General features: G+C 39.9%; 1 protein-coding gene across 5 annotated transcripts in view; it reads left to right on the plus strand.

The window, feature by feature from the left end:
- Positions 1-15,020, plus strand: part of ATP7B (ATPase copper transporting beta) — a 35,484-nt gene extending 20,464 nt beyond the window's left edge. For 2 of the 5 annotated variants that reach the window (XM_051607944.1, XM_051607940.1), the window contains exons 11-21: positions 195-349; positions 558-692; positions 1,432-1,626; positions 3,811-3,993; positions 5,590-5,788; positions 7,096-7,242; positions 8,321-8,463; positions 10,076-10,279; positions 10,385-10,502; positions 11,347-11,449; positions 12,858-15,020. In XM_051607944.1, coding sequence (XP_051463904.1) covers positions 195-349; positions 558-692; positions 1,432-1,626; positions 3,811-3,993; positions 5,590-5,788; positions 7,096-7,242; positions 8,321-8,463; positions 10,076-10,279; positions 10,385-10,502; positions 11,347-11,449; positions 12,858-13,122 — 1,847 coding nt within the window. In that variant the 3' untranslated portion in view covers positions 13,123-15,020. Of the gene's footprint in view, positions 1-194; positions 350-557; positions 697-1,431; positions 1,627-3,810; positions 3,994-5,589; positions 5,789-7,095; positions 7,243-8,320; positions 8,464-10,075; positions 10,280-10,384; positions 10,503-11,346; positions 11,450-12,857 lie in introns of all 5 variants that reach the window. The other 3 variants (XM_051607941.1, XM_051607943.1, XM_051607942.1) reach the window with 3 other exon arrangements.
- Positions 15,021-16,370: the final 1,350 nt, after the last annotated feature.

Below are 16,370 nucleotides of genomic sequence, written 5' to 3' on the forward strand. Positions count from 1 at the left end.
AAACCTAGAACAAGATTTACAAAAGTGTGACAGCACTTACACGTGTTCACTAGACAGAGATACACAATTTATGCTTTCTTCTCATTATTGCTCAGCATGGTGATTTTGTCAGCATGCAATGAGCTGTGTGCTAATGAACTATGTTGACTACTTTTAGGGGTATTGCCTTATTTATTCTTACTTTTTCTTTCTAGGAGAAGCTATGCCAGTCACTAAAAAGCCTGGGAGCACGGTAATTGCTGGTTCTGTAAATGCACATGGCTCAGTTCTTGTAAATGCAACTCATGTTGGTAATGATACCACTCTGGCACAAATCGTGAAACTGGTGGAAGAAGCTCAAATGTCAAAGGTAAAAGTAACAGAAAGAAAAACTTATTCACAGATTTTGATTACGTACAAAAATTTTAAATATTTTATATACTTACTTGTTCAACAAACTGTTTTCCAGACTTCAAAAGAAAAAAATAGGATTAAGAATATTAGATGTTTTCATGAACTCTACATACTTAAGTGTTTTGGTCATAAACATAAAAATACATGCTTTGCTTTTTTTATAGGCACCCATCCAACAACTGGCAGATAAGTTTAGTGGATATTTTGTTCCATTTATCATCATCATTTCAGCAGTGACATTGATAGCATGGATCACGATTGGTTTTATAAATTTTGATGTTATTCAAAAATATTTTCCTGTAAGTAAGTTAATTAAGAGCTGGATTTTGGTGTTAGGATATCTTCCAGTGTAATTAACATACCTTCTCTGTGTAGGGCTTCATGTTGCAACCTGGCAAATACTTTTGTGCAATGCAGTGTTTTTCTACACAGAGTAGATAGTTCTGCTAATTGAAATCTATCTGCAGGCATAAATAAACCTTTGCCTTTACCCCTTAGTTCTGCATTGGGTTCCTACAAACTGAAATTATTGGCAGTCTTTCCAGACTAAATATGATCTATGGCTGCACTGCAAGGAGCTGGGGCTTTCTTATGTTGCCTGGATTTCTTTTGGACATCCTTGTTCCTCATGGCAGATATTTGGTTTGATTTTTAGAAAGAAGATGAGCTTCCGTTATCTTTAGGGTGCCAGTTACCTCAGTTGCTATGCCTGACAACTGTGGGGGTCTGTGTAGCTGCAAATAGGGTTCTTCTTTGCTAAGCTATAAAGGACATGCCAGATAGTAACATTGTGTCCAAGAGTCTGAGAGTCAAGCATGTGTGCTTGAGCAGATATAAAGCTAGAAAATACTGCCATAAACAATAACATTGACCTTTCTCTGCTATGACAGTAACAATAATAGGTTGCTTTCCTATACTGGAGGTTTCCTGGTAAATATGGTTTTTGAAATGTCTGTTTGATTGTACATCTGTGTTACCTTCAGTCGCCAATCACACATCTCTTTCTTTCTTCCCCCCCTTCCTCTCCCCTCCTTGCAGAATCAGAACAAGCAAGTTTCAAAAGCTGAACTAATATTGAGGTTTGCATTTCAAACCTCAATCACTGTGCTGAGCATTGCATGCCCCTGTTCTTTAGGCCTGGCTACCCCCACAGCTGTGATGGTGGGCACAGGAGTGGCTGCGCAGAACGGTATCCTCATCAAAGGCGGAAAACCCCTGGAAATGGCACACAAGGTTAATCGTTCATTTTTGTACTTTTGTAGCTTACCCAAGTGTTGCTACGTGAAATATAATTTCCCAGGAAATCCTCCTGGTCCAGAGAAACGCTGCAGAATGTTGTTTGTGCTTGTTTGTTTTGTTGTTGTCGTTTGTTTGTTTTGTTTTTATGTTGTTATTGTTTTCACTTGGTTGCTCAGCAAGGTACAGAAGACAAATCCGACCTTTTTTCAAAGTGGTCACAGCAAACTGTTGAGACTCAACTGTTCCTGCAATCTCACGCCAGTCAGGCTGCTAATCTTCTACATAACCTCTGAGGTTTCTGATTTCTGCTCTGTCTTTACCTCTTGTGCAAACAAGCCAAATAGTCCAGTGCTTTCCTTTTTTTGCCTTAGAGGGCTGTTGATAAATGCATATTGTTCACAATCAGTAGTTAAAAAAGTAGGATTTTAAAGAAAAAACAGAATTATTTGAAGTTGTTTTTAGTATATAGCAAAAAGGTGGAAGGAAGGCAGAAAAAGCCCTTCAAAGACAAAAAGCTGATGAAAAGAGCAGGAGGAGACTGAAGGGGGAGATTTGACTTGACCACAGCCAGTAAAAAGAATGAGTTTAAACCATGCTATGATAAACTGGATTAGACATAGGCAGAACATTTTTGGTGAAAAGGATGGTAAGAATAAGTTAATCAGACTGATAATTCTTGTTCTTACTGGAAATTATCAAGCACAGACCAGAACTTTTTCCAATGCTCTGGAAAAAAAACAACAAAAGAAAGACTGCTAATTAATGTCAGGACTTTTTACCTTTTGAATCTAAGCAAGGCAGGGGCTAGGGCTTGGAAAATTAGGTAACCTGTAGGATTCTGTGAAGTTGGAGGGTTAGAATAGCTGGGAATGGAAAGAGTGCCTACTTTGTTTTTTTGGTTTGTGTGTTTCTCTGAGCCATGTTTATTTTCAATTAGAATTTATTTTAACTTTGGGTTTCAGTGTGTGTGGGGCTGTGTTTTTTGGTTTATTCCTGATTCCTCAAGACTCGCTGGGCTGGCTAACAAATGATTGCTGAATTTAGTGGATAGCATGAGGTTGGTTTTGGTTAGGTTGTTGTTTCTGGAACTGGTTGCAACTTCTTGCACTCTTCCTGCCTGCTCCGTTGCCAAATAACTTCCAGACTCTTCCTTCTTCAGTGCTATTTGTAATGGTTTAGAACAGCATTTGTAAAAGCCCTCCTTGCATCACATAAGTTCAGGTAAAAGTAATTAAGGTGCCATTACATTAATGCTGCATGTGAAAGCATAGACATAAACACTAAGGACAGAATGGGTGACCTAAACAAGTAGGCACACCTGATAGTAAGGTGAGTAACTGTTTATATTCCCTATTCCTGATGCAAAGTTCCCTCCCCTGTTTCCCCACTGGCTGGGGAGTTCAGGGTTTACAGCCTATCTGACGCTTCTCATTATCCTATAAGTTTCCTGCCCCTGTTTACACATCCATTCTGGGAATTTACTTTTTAACTTTTAAAGTTTAATTCTGACCTTTCTTGCCCCCTTGACTGTCTTTCCAATTACCAGAATGATTTATACCATCTGGTGCCATCCTGTCCTGGGGAGTAACATAGGAGTGACTTTATTCTGTCTTTATCATGACCTTTGCCATGTTCAGATATCTCAGCTCCCCCAGATGGAGCTCAGTTGAGTCTCTCAGTTTCTTGGACTGTATACCACCCCAGGTGTCCTTGGAATGCCCAGATATCTCCTTTCTTTCTTCAGTCACCATAAAGTTTCTTTTCACTAGGGCAGAAATTATCTTCCTAACACTAGGGTGTGAAAAAACCACTAAATTTCTAACACTAAGATGCAAAATCAACACTACATTTCATTTCTAACACAGGGACATTGAGGAAACCCCATTCCTGTAAGCATTCAAGGCCAAGTTGGATGGGGCTTGGAGCAGCCTGATCTAGTGGGAGGTGTCCCTGCCCATGCAGGGGGTTGGAACTAGATGATCTTTAAGGCCCCTTCCAACTCAAACCATTCTGTGATTCTGTGATACATACAGGAACCCCCACTGTTGTAGATTTATTCTGTCTTGGTGTTCATAGTCAACTGATGATGAAGGTCTTGCCTCTATTTGTGTTCCTAAAGCATATGAGCATCCCTATGGCAGCAGAGCCTAGGCAGTAATTCAGCTTTATTTATTGCAGATCAAGACTGTGATGTTTGATAAAACTGGGACCATCACCTGCGGAGTTCCTAAAGTCATGAGGGTGCTTTTACTGGGAGACACAGCTGTGCTCTCTCTGAAGAGGGTACTGGCAGTGGTTGGCACTGCAGAAGCCAGCAGCGAGCATCCTTTAGGAGTGGCAGTGGCTAAATATTGCAAAGAGGTACTTGGCCTTCCTATTCCATCTAAGGCAGGAAGGGATCTGTGCAAATGCAGCAATATTGTATAAAGTGAGCAAGTCTGAGGGGGACAGGCCTGCCTGAAAAGTAACAGACTGGAGAGCTGGCAGATTTTGTCATTGTGCATCTTAGTCTGGACAATACAAGAAGGCATATTCCCAGCTTTGCTGGTGATGCTGTGGAGTTCTCAAGGAAGATCTTACAAAGTTTTTCCTGAATAAGTGGGAAAATAAGGATTGTGGAATGTGTGCAGGAGGAATAGTTATACTTAAAATAGCATTGTGAAACAAATCTGTGTGGTGACATTTCCTATGTTACCTGACTGTAGTTTCTTCTATTAGTCACTTGCTTATATTAATAGATCAGGCAAAAAGCTTCAAAATCTGAATATTAAACTGTGATATTTAATCAATTCACAAATGAATTGATAGATTACTCAAGTCTCTGCAAATTGTGCAAATCTTTAAATGTCATTTATATAGAGCATGTCTTACTCAAATGTTTCAGGAACAATGAAAGCACAAATAGTAACCAAAATAAGAAGCCTGGTTTAAAGAAATAATTTTCTGTGCTAAGGCGAGTCCTTAATTGATTTATGGAAAAGTGAATCGGCAAGAATAAATGAAACTTATTAGTGATATGCCTTCCAGTGGCAAAATTTAGAAGTTAGAGAGGAAAAAAGAGTATGAGTAATGATTCAGTGGCCTCTCTTGTATTTTAAATTTTCTGTTTTCGAATTTGTCTTAGTACCCTGACACTTCTGTACTTATCCCATGCACTAGATATTACTGGATCGTGGCTTATATGGCTTATATAAATTGCATTGCTATAGTGTTTGCTAATATTCTTACCACATGCCTTATCTGTGTTGTAAGAAGGTCACTGAAAGGTATATGTGACTTCAGCTTCCAGAGGCAACCCGGAATAACTTATTTACAAATTAATATTTTCTCCATTCTTTTTGTAACTCACAGGGTCCTGCTAATCCCTTTCCTCATCTTGAAGGTACTCACTGGCTTCTCTCTCTAACTCAACAGAAAGATCCAGTTTCCTTATGACCCAGCCAGATCACTCCAGTAATTAGATACAGTTTTTGACTGCACTTTTACAAATGTATTTTTATATATAAAAATAAAAATAAATATAAATATGACCTCATCCCCCACAGCCAGTTGTCTGTAAGGTTAATTAAAAGTTGCATCTTACCAGAAGCTGTATGGTTTATTGTTATGGTATTTCTCTTTAGTTACTAGTCTTGAGGAAGGTCCTTGGCTGAGGTCCTGTACCACCAGTGTAACTGCTTCATCCTTGACCTTACCAGGAAAAGCTGTCCTTTATGGTTTGCTAGTGCTAGGGCTGAGACTTGGATGTGATCTGCACAGCTGTCCCTTTCTAGAAGTCTAAACCACAGCATGTCCAGAACCTTCTGATTTTTAGTTCAGCGCTACTGATCCTCCATGCCATTTTTCAGTCAGTCACTGCCAAGAGAAGAGAAGAAACTTCTTCTGGCAGGAGTTATCTGATGTTTGTACCCTGTGGGGGCAGCACGGACTGATGATAAACTCTGGTTACATCCGCAGGAGCTTGGCACTCAGAGCTTGGGATTCTGCACCGACTTCCAGGCAGTCCCAGGCTGTGGCATCAGCTGCAAAGTGGGAGGTGTTGAGGCTGTCCTGGGCACAGCTGAGGAGCACCTCAATAAGATGGACACTAACAGGAGTGGGGACAGCAGTGCTCCTCTGGGAGAAAACACACTGATCGTGCCCTCTGAACCACATGGTATGTCTGCCCCCAAAGTGACTGCCAGTCACAAAGAGAGTGCTAGTGAACCAACAGTGCTGACCACTGTCAAACCATCCTATCAGACTAGGAATAACAGAAAGGTGGATTTATGGCAGAAGGAGGCAAAGAACATGAGGGACAAAAATGTACCTTACCAAAAATGTAAGCTTTCCCCTATTCTTGATCACTCTGCAATTCAGAAACCTAAATAAGAATTTGGATGCTACAGTGATGAGTGCTTGGAAAGTCCATACAATAACTAGTCAATAAGGCATACCCAGCAATGTTTGGATAGAAAAATGGCCCAGCAGAGAGCAAAATTTGCCAATTAGCCTTATTTTCTCATTTAGAGTAATTACATTTAACATATGTTATCTTGCTGCTGCTTTTTGCATCCTACCCTTTCTTTCTATATTAACTTGGACTTTTTAATTTCTGTTCATTTATCTCTCAAGGCACTTAGTTTTTAAAAAATCTATTCAGCAGAGGCACAATAAAAGATGTGGTTTTGATTAGGCCAATACATTTGGTTTTGTTCCAGGCTGTATGCAAGCCACTTTGCTTTTTTGTAGTGTAGGAGAGAAAGAAAAAGTATTTAAAGTCTTCTTTAAGAGGCCTGTCAGTTCTCTTCAGAAGGCTGTAGCTCTCCTGACCTTTTTGAGAAATCTATTAGAAGAATTAAATAAAAATTAGAAATTTAATCTTCAGAATCATGCCATTTGTGAATGATGTGAACGTAATATTTTCTCACCTGCTTCATACAGCTCTTGTGAAGTTGGATTAAATTCATAATGAGCTGCTCTACACACTGTTTCATTGTTGGTTAGAACAAAACTTTCTTTCACACCAGAAATAGCCTTTACAGTTGAAAGAAGTCATTCGTTGTGAGATCAAAGCAGCATGGCATTTATGAGATGTGGGTACTGCACTTGCCCAGAAAAACAATGCCGACTGGCAAAGGCAGATACAGGCAAATACTTCCATTAAGGTCATGATGCAGTTCTGTGTGTGAACAGACACAGCCTGAGTCTTGAAGGAGAACATTTGATGAGGCTGTCTTCAGGTAGTGCCTATGCATTTGTGTTTGGCCATGGCAGCAGCACTTCAACAAGGCTAACTCTGTTTGTGCCTTGGATGTGACCCTTGCCAGTCCAGAACACACACCAAAAAAAAAAAAACACAGAAAAACCGGTTCATAATGTCTTTCTATAGCTAATGCAGACTGACATTGTCATTCTCTAACATCTCTGGCTTGTGTTCCCTACTTCTGAGTTGCTCATTTTTCTTTTTGTCTGTGCACAAAGGTCCATCAGCTTCTCATGCATACTCAGTGTTGATTGGAAACCGTGAGTGGATGCGGCGCAATGGCTTGCAGATCGCGAATGACGTAAATGACGCAATGACAGACCATGAAACGAAAGGACAGACTGCCATACTAGTGGCTATAGATGGTAACTGCTGTTCTCTGCAGGGACTTACTAAATACTTGATCCTACCATGGAAAGGATAAAAACGAACTCTAGAGCAATTAATCAGTGGCTTAGTGTCAAGAAGCTAATAATCTTTTAGTGCAGAACTGCTTGTGAATCGCCAAGTATCAAGTTGTTCTTAAAAGGTTTGACCTCAAAACAGTTTGTAAGATTTTGTTGGGTAGTTTTAAATGTATTTATTTCTGAATCTCCTGTTGTCTAGAACTGTTGTTCAGAAAAACAGACCCAGAGCAGTGCTGTGTCCCATCCTGACTTTATACCACTGAAGGATCACAGGCCAACCTGTTGCATCACTGATTTCAAAACATTTCATGAATAAACATGATGATTCCTTAGATCATTCAAGTATAATAGATTACACTAAATGAGTTTTGCCAGAGGCATTCTGTTCTGTGCTGCACAGAAAGAGACCCCATACAAGACCTTAATATGAGAAACTGCTGTAACTGTGATAGATTACCAGTGCATCTGTGGTCTTGAAATGAGGCTTCTGATTCAATTACTGAATAAATATTCTTGGGTTTCCTAGAGGGCAATTTTCAGAGGCATTTGTGTGTCTCAGTCTGGGCTTTGCAACAGCTGTCCAGCAAAATCAACTGCTCTTGACATGGAAATAAGGACCCTGAGGTACAGCTGGTGTTTCTATTGAGGCTAGTGATAGCAAATAGAGATACAGAGGTGCAAAACCTACTCAAGTCCCTACTTTTGAAAGGTAATGTGAGATTTTTTGTAAATTATGTAAAGGAAACATGGATGTACTGTTGAGTCAATGTGTTAGAAGGCAGGTGCAAAACTTCTGTATGAAAACAATTAATTATAATAGTGATCCAACACTGAAATATTAGGTAACATAAACCCAGATACTCTATTGCTTTTCCTGGAGAAGCGGCTTCAATATCTGACCTAAGCACAAATAGCAGTATTGCCCAAAATATGTTCTTTCACAAGCTGCCATGGTGTGATGAAGGGGAAATAATTTTCTCTGGCTGCTGGTTTGCCTTCTACAGCTCTGCCTAACAGAGGATGTTTCTTTGTGCAGGTGTCTTGTGTGGAATGATTGCAATAGCAGACACTGTTAAGCAGGAGGCAGCCCTTGCTGTGCACACGCTGAAAAACATGGGAATAGATGTGGTGCTGATAACTGGAGATAACAGAAAAACTGCAAAAGCCATTGCCACTCAGGTATTTGCTTCTCTGTGTTTCATAATAATATATGATGAGGTTCTAAAACTCTGCTTACCCCAGTGAATTTGGAGCTGGAAATCAGTTTCCCTGGGTATGTTAAATGAGGACATAACTTCTCTTGAATTGGACTGAAATCAGATGAAGTCCTGTGATGAAGTCTTGTGACATAGTAAGGACCAGTAGCTACATTAAGATACCACTGAAGACAGTCAGTCCATGCTTCTCCAGAGGTACCTTTTCTTGCAGAAATTAGTCCTTTGCTGAACTGGTGCATCCTGCTCCACTTCACTGAAGGGCAGATGTGTTTGGTTAGTGACAAAGGAAAGTTCCTTTAAGGTCCAGTTCTGTTCCCAATAAGGGAAGTGGGGATTTGTCATTATCTTTAAGGGTAACATAGTAATAACAATACACATAATTGTTAAGAAGTGTAGCAGCCTAACAGAGGTTCAGTTTGTATGAGATTTCCTTGATCTCAAACTATAAATGTTGCTCCAAAGGCAAAGCCAAATTCTTGTTCTACCTTGCTGCTTTTCCACCCTCTCCATCTTAATTTCCCCCCTTCACTTTGCCTTGGTCTATGTCTAATCTACCATGTGCTACTTTGCTTTCCTCAGGTACCCCACCACTTGGCTAACTCAGCCAAGCCTGTGGTATTTTTGTTTTCCTATGTTGTGAGGCCTGCTTTGTTTCTCAGTTGTGGTGCTTTAATCCTTCTCCTAATTTGATTCACGCTTCCTCTTTTGTGTTCATTTGTGGGAAAGCACTTTCCCACCACACCTTTCTTTGTGCAGAGAAGGCGTCTTTCAAATACAAGCTTTGATTTAGAGTTCTGGACACTCAGATTAAGTGTTCAGACAAGCTTAGTCTGTGCCAGCCTGCCTTTTAATTAATTTTTAGCACTTACTTCCTTTCCAATGTAAAAATGGTAAGCCAGTCTAAAAACTTTAATGAATTTTTATTTTTCAAAGGTTAAAAGAGAGCTTCTGCCTTGTGGAGTGAAAAGTTGATCTCTAATTGGTGAGGGAGCCAAGCTAGGAGCATTATCCCAGCCCTCTTTAGTTCTCCCACCTGTTTTTCAACTACAGCACTAAAGCCATTGTTAGGAACTCCAACTTAATTGAGATGGGGACAGGTAGAAGTATTTAGCCAGCCATCTGCTTTATTTTCATAGTCTCCCTTAGACTTGCACATACTTGACGTTTCTGTGTTTCCCTCAGTGTAACTGCCTAATCATACATGGTTCCTTTGTTGCATTTCACTGAAACCTTTTTTGGTGCATCAAGCAGCTGAAAACTGGCTTTTTTAACCATCAAACCTTTATTTCATAGGCAGTGGAGCTTTAGAAGCTCTGTGGGGCATGATGCTAAGAGTAGAGCATTGTTCGCCAGCATCTCTGCAATAAAGATGGAAAGGAGTGCAATCAGTCCCTTTTTTACACCAAAGGCATGTTGCTCTTCAACTTTCTGTGTAGCTTGCAAGTGTTTCCTCTACCAGAATCGGTTTGGTTCATCTTCCTTTGTTTCTCCTTCACCCAGAATAGCAAATAGCTCTTTCTTTCAGCATGAAGCATATCACCAACTGGGTTGTGCTTTTTTTTCTTCGTACATAGGTTGGGATCAAAAAAGTCTTTGCTGAGGTTCTTCCTTCTCACAAGGTTGCAAAGGTTCAGGAGCTCCAAAATGGGAGGAGGAAGGTTGCAATGGTTGGTGATGGAGTCAATGATTCCCCTGCACTAGCCAGGGCTGATGTTGGAATTGCAATTGGAACGGGCACCGACGTTGCCATCGAAGCAGCAGATGTGGTTCTTATCCGAGTGAGCACTTAAGTTTTGACCTGTTCCCTTTTATCACTGACACTCTTTTCAGTTTAGTGTTCTGAAGACTGCACATAGAAAACTCAATGCTCTTCTGTCTTGCAGAATGACTTGCTGGATGTAGTTGCCAGTATTCACTTATCAAAGAGAACTGTTCGAAGAATACGAATAAATCTGATTCTTGCCTTAATTTATAATCTGCTTGGAATACCCATAGCAGCAGGTATGTGACTGCCAGAGCTCAGCTTGCTGAAGACAGCAGCAGAGTTCAGCCCTGCGATGCCTCTTGCAGGATTTCCAGCTGAAGGAACCAATGAGAGGTTCCTAGAGTATTTAAAAATTGGTGGGAAGACAAAATATATACATTCTCTGTTGTTTTCTTTCATACTGTAGAAAAAAAACAAAAATCTTTGTTCCCCCCAGTTTTAAACTCTTAGGAATAAGTTCTTATATGATTAAATTAAAACCATACTTATTTCACATAGCAGTATTTGGGGATTTGTTTCTGTATAGTCAAACCCAGCTCTATTCAGAGGTACTATTTAGTTAAGAGAGTTTACTGAAGGAAAAAAAAAATCAGTAAAAATAAAATTGACTTCATCCTGGTTCAAACCAGGACACTATCCCACTTCTGCATGCACCCTCTTTTAGTCACCCTGAATCACACATATTCTCTCCTACTACTTACATTCTCTCTGCTTCTGTCAGACATCTTCTCACACTCTGAATTCCTCCTTAAAACTTACTTCAAGCATTCCTTTTTTTCTTTATAAGTAACTTCTCCCTCCTTTGCCATGACTATCACCTTGTCTTTCATATGTGCAGAATAGCTGGAAGGGGCAAATAGTCTCACCTTGTGGTCCTAGTCTAGTAGCTGAATTGGTCCAAAGGTCATCCCTTGCAATGGAAGGGACATATTTAAAAATAATGAGTAAATATGTATCAATCTACTTGTGCTCATGGAGGTTTCAGGAAGCTGTGTTGTTGAAATGCTGGTCTGTTCTATGATATGCAGGGACAGGAATGTCTGTGTGCATCTGGCTGATGTCCATATGTTTTTTTGCTAGGTGTGTTCATGCCTGTTGGCCTCGTGCTTCAGCCTTGGATGGGATCAGCTGCAATGGCAGCTTCTTCTGTGTCTGTCGTGCTTTCTTCCCTGCAGCTGAGATGGCAAGTTATCTTGTACTAAGCAATGGGGGAACCATAGGCAGCACTGCTCTTGGGAGTCAAGTGAGATGTTACTTTGGGCTTTCTATACCTGAAAGTACCTGACAGTCCCTTAGCTTGGGGCTGTTTTGTCTAATCCTTGCCTCCAAAAGAGACAGGTGTCACTGTTATGAACACACCTGGACTAAGACTATACTGAGCATCCTTTAACTAAAAGTGTGACTGCATGCCACCTGGGCACCTATGTTGGACCAAGAGAGGTAATGATCAGCACTGATTTTGCTGTGGATATCTAGTGAACAAATAATTGAGAGTTCTCTATTCTGGAGCAATAGGTGGTTTTTTGTGGTGTTTTTTTTTTTAAGTTTTCTACCTGGTTTTATGTTTTTGTTAATTTAATTTAGCCAGAGATAAACAGAGAAGCAGTCTATTTATTCTTTCTGAAGTATAAAAAGATTTTTCAAATTCTGGTTTTTTTTTAATGCTACATTTTCTGGGTGCCCTTTCTGGGTGCAGTTAGAGTGGACCTGTTTTTTAACAGCATTGTAAGCAAATGTGTTTCAAAAATAAGACTTCTTACTGTGTCTGAAATCAGACCAAACCTTCAAATATTTCTGCTATAGCTGGGATCTTCTGTTGTGTCTGCTGTAGTGTGGTACATTGTAATACAGGAAATATGTTGCTGCATCATGATTGTGACCCTGCAAACATTCAATGAAACCACCATCTAGATCAAAAACTACACACATGCTCCTGTTTGCAGGATCAGCCCTACGTGGCAGGGCTGCAGTGACAGACTTTTAATCCTAAAAACCTTATTTGTGTATTTACCCAAATCCTTTATTTTCCAGTTTCTTTGATCTTATGCTGATTACGTAAAGTATTGGACACCATTGCAGTTAAATATTGAGAATGCCCCAAAACATAGTTGGCTTCAGACTTACAGAAGCTGTGTTACAGTATATTGTGTAGGACAAAATTCTTTCTTGAAGTTTCACATCAGCTAAACAGGACTTCAGGTTCCAAGGATCGTGATAATACATGCATGTGAAGAAGACCATGCATACTTGACATTGCTGGGTTTTTTGTTTTTTGTTGTTTTTTTTTTACTTAGAATACATTGAATCAGAAAGTGATTTTGGAGTCCTCAAGTCCATTCTCCTGCAATTGTCTACTACAAACTCTTTCTTAATTCAGCAAACTTGTAATTTTTCCTAAAAAACCTCACTTTGAAAGTCCCTCTTTTACTATTGAAACGTTTTAATGCCATGTGACCAGTAGTCTTCACCATTAACATTGCATCTGAAGTGCAGGTAATATTTGGGTTGTCAGAAGTTTCTGATTAGTTCTACAAGTCACTTGTACACATTGACCTTTTGGTACTAAAGGTCTCTTGTCTTTCTCTTCTTAGTTATAAGAAGCCAGATACAGAAAGTTATGAAGCACAAGCTCAAGGCCACATGAAGCCACTTAATCCTTCCCAAATCAGTGTTCATATTGGAATGGATGACAGGAGGAGAGATTCATCCAGATCAGCTCCTTGGGATCAGATTAGCCAAGTGTCTCTCTCTTCCTTGACTTCAGACAAGCTGCCAAGACCTAATGGATTTGTTGAGGAGGAAGGGGACAAGTGGTCATTGCTCATAAATAGAGGACATGAAGAACAGTACATCTGAAACACTGTATTCTTAGTGCAGCAGGAAATGTCCCTCCTCACCAGTGATGGGAGGGACTGAGTTATAACATCAAGAGCTTCAGGGTTGTAAGTGAAGTCATTCTTTTAATTCACAAAACAATGAACTCTATTGCAACTCTATTTGATACTGGGTTGCATGGATTGTGGATTTTTTCAGGTCACCTGCTATTTCCGGTCACAGAAATAATCTGTGGCTCTGTAACGAACTGGCTCCTTCACACACAGTGATTAGTGAAATTGCCTAAAATTTTAGTTTTCAGAGTCTAAAAGAGTTTCTCTCTTCTGGATTGTTCACTAGGCACCAAATTCCATACTTTTCACTCTAATTCAAGAGCACGTGAAGCAAAAGTATTTTCAGAGATACCAAATACTAATTTCTGTGTCTGAGGGAAAATATCCGTGGCATAAGCAGCTCAGTGGTCAGAAGTGTTACTTTTACATAGAATTCTGAAATAGTTACATCCCTGTGGGAGTACTTTGTATTTATGATTAATGTACATCTCCTTGGACCAAAAATGCTTTGGTGTTTCACTGACTATAACTCTCTGAAAGTCTCTTTCAAAGATTTTCCACCTGTTTTTAGATAACACATCCTTTTGATTCTCATTTCCACTGCTAAACTCGTTCTGTTATTCTTGCTTTTATCCTAGACTTTCTCTTGTGTTCTGTGTGAGCTCTTTTTTTCCCTTTCTTTGTACAGGGTATCTTCTGTGAGTTCTTACTATGTTTACAGATATTCCTGTTTGAGGCAAACTCCTTTAAATCACCAGGAACTTTTCTGTTCCTATTGAAGTTGACTAAGGCAGAGCAATTCCTGGTCCAAGTTAGCACATCATTTTCCTATGGATACCTTGCAGGACCCTGTGAAGCTCCTGGCAGTTGGGCAGTTGTCTGTCTCTTCTCTCTGACAGAGTGAAGATTTTATGCCAGTGTGAGTGAAGGTGGTATTTACCATGGCGTGACTGAGAGCAGGACTAGCACTGGTGTGACTCCAGTGTGACTTTATTGCATAAGTTAACTCCAGCTTGCTGGTTGTTTGAAATGGAGCCAAAAGTTTAAATGGTAAGGGTGGGGAAATGGCCTTAAAATGTGTGGTTTCTATTTGCTATCCTGTAAGTAACCTTTTCTGATAACAGAAGGACTTGAACTAAGATTGGTAATAGCTTGAATTTTAGTGTAAATTTCTATCGATGTTTTGAATTTGTTTTGATTTGCCTCTTAGTTTCATGAGAAATCAAGGTGCTGAGCAACCCTTCTTTGACTTCAGTGTCTACCAAAGCTTGCAGTAATGCTGTCACTGTGAATGTCATATCCACCCCTTAACCCTTTTTTGTCAGGCCAGTAGGAATCTATGGCTTTGATGCACTGAATCTGGTCCTGAGGTGCTGCGTTGCTCAACTGTGGGACTCCCAAAGCAAGCAGACTGGAGTTTTAGAGTCCAATCTAAAAAGTAAAAGAGTAGAAATTATTGTACTAAGCAACATGAAACAACCACTTCATTTCACTGACTTAAAGACAGAGCTTTTTCCGACTGGGGTTCCAGTCCTGCTCCTCCTAATGTAAAAATTAAAAACAAATCAGAGAGCAAAAGGACTGTGCTTAAAACATTTAGCAGGTCTTCCTTGTCTCTCTTCCTCTTAATATTACATTTGAGCTTTCCTTAGCAAGCATCAACAGCCTTGTCTTAAAGTGAATCAGTTTTAAAGCTGTAAAATCTCTTTGCATTGTGTAGAGATCACTTTCACAGCACACATGCTTTTCAAACACGCCCTAGGTTCCTATACATTTTCCTGTGGGGAGGATGGTTTGCTGTTTCACTATTTTATGTTTTCTTACCAGTGCCTACAGTAAAAATACTGTGTTTTTTAAAACAAACAACCTGATGTCTTTGTTTTTGTTTTGTTTGCTTTTTTGTGGTGTTTGTTTGTTTGTTTGTTTGTTTTTAAGGGGCACAGCAAAAAGGAAAAGAACAAAAGCAGTGCTTGTTGGGTTGCAGGGTATGTATGCACAAAAGAGATTTTGTGACTGCTTTGTGATCTGTTTCAGGCAGGATATGTAGCAGGAAAAAAGAGACAGTGCTGCATTGTGTGTTGAGGTAGGTGATGTTGCAAGCATGTTGAAGGGTGGAGTCAGGATTCAAAATCTTCTTGAGAAATTGGACAGAACTGACAAACTTTGCAAATAGAAAAAGAGGATTTAAAGGTTAGCTTGGCAGAAAAAGGTCAGGTAGATGGCTGGAATTCATTTTGTGACTCATTCTGACAACTTAGTCGTGCTGGAAAATCACAGAATCACAGTGTTAGGGGTTGGAAGGGACCTCTGAAGATCATCCAGTCCCACACCTATGCCAGAGCAGGTTCACCCAGAGCAGGTTGCACAGGATGGTGTCCTGGCGAATTTTGAATGTCTCCAGAGATGGAGACTCCAGGAACAGAGACACTGAGATGCATAAAGACTATATAATCCATGTGACATAAAATACCTCTTTTTATTCAGCTCTGGAGAGGCACCAGCTGAAGTATCAAGTCTAGTTTTATATGTCATACTTGTTAGGCAAAAACAGAGACAGTTCAGAGAAGAGCAAAGAGATTTAACAGAAATCTAGATAACATGACAACATAAGCACATGAGAAAGAGAAATACAAGAAGATAGGAGTTTGAGTAGGTTTGCCTGCAGAATACTCAAAAGAAAAACAAGTCTCCAAATACAAAGAGAACAATTTATTCCATGCACCTTTTCAGTGTCTTTCATGCTTGTGGTGGCTAGAACAAGAAATAATGGGCTTATTGAATCAAAGAAGATTTAGATTAGTCACTAGGGTGGAACCGTGTGACAGGAAAGATGATGGAGTACTGGAAGAGACCAGCAAGGGGGTTCCTGGGGTGGGCATGGCAATCAGGCACATAGCTGATGAAAATGCATTAGTTAGAGGTGAACCCTGCCTTGGGGCAGGCAACTGCCCTGGGCAGTCTCCTGAATTTCTCTCCAGCTGGGCTTTCTATTATTTCTGTGCACATAATGTGAACTGGAATGTTTTTGGAGCAGAGGATTGATCACACTATCCTGCTCTCAAGAAGTGCCTAAAGACTGGAAGAATTATTGGCTTGGACCTTATTTAATGACTTGAAATGAACTGGAAATTGTTAAGATTCCCTAGCTATATTTGCAGAATGTCTTAGACTGTAAACCACCATGAAACTTGTGTAAATGCCTATAAGGAAGTCAGA

Source organism: Apus apus, chromosome 1 (assembly GCF_020740795.1).
Source record: "Apus apus isolate bApuApu2 chromosome 1, bApuApu2.pri.cur, whole genome shotgun sequence".
Lineage (NCBI taxonomy): Eukaryota > Metazoa > Chordata > Aves > Apodiformes > Apodidae > Apus > Apus apus.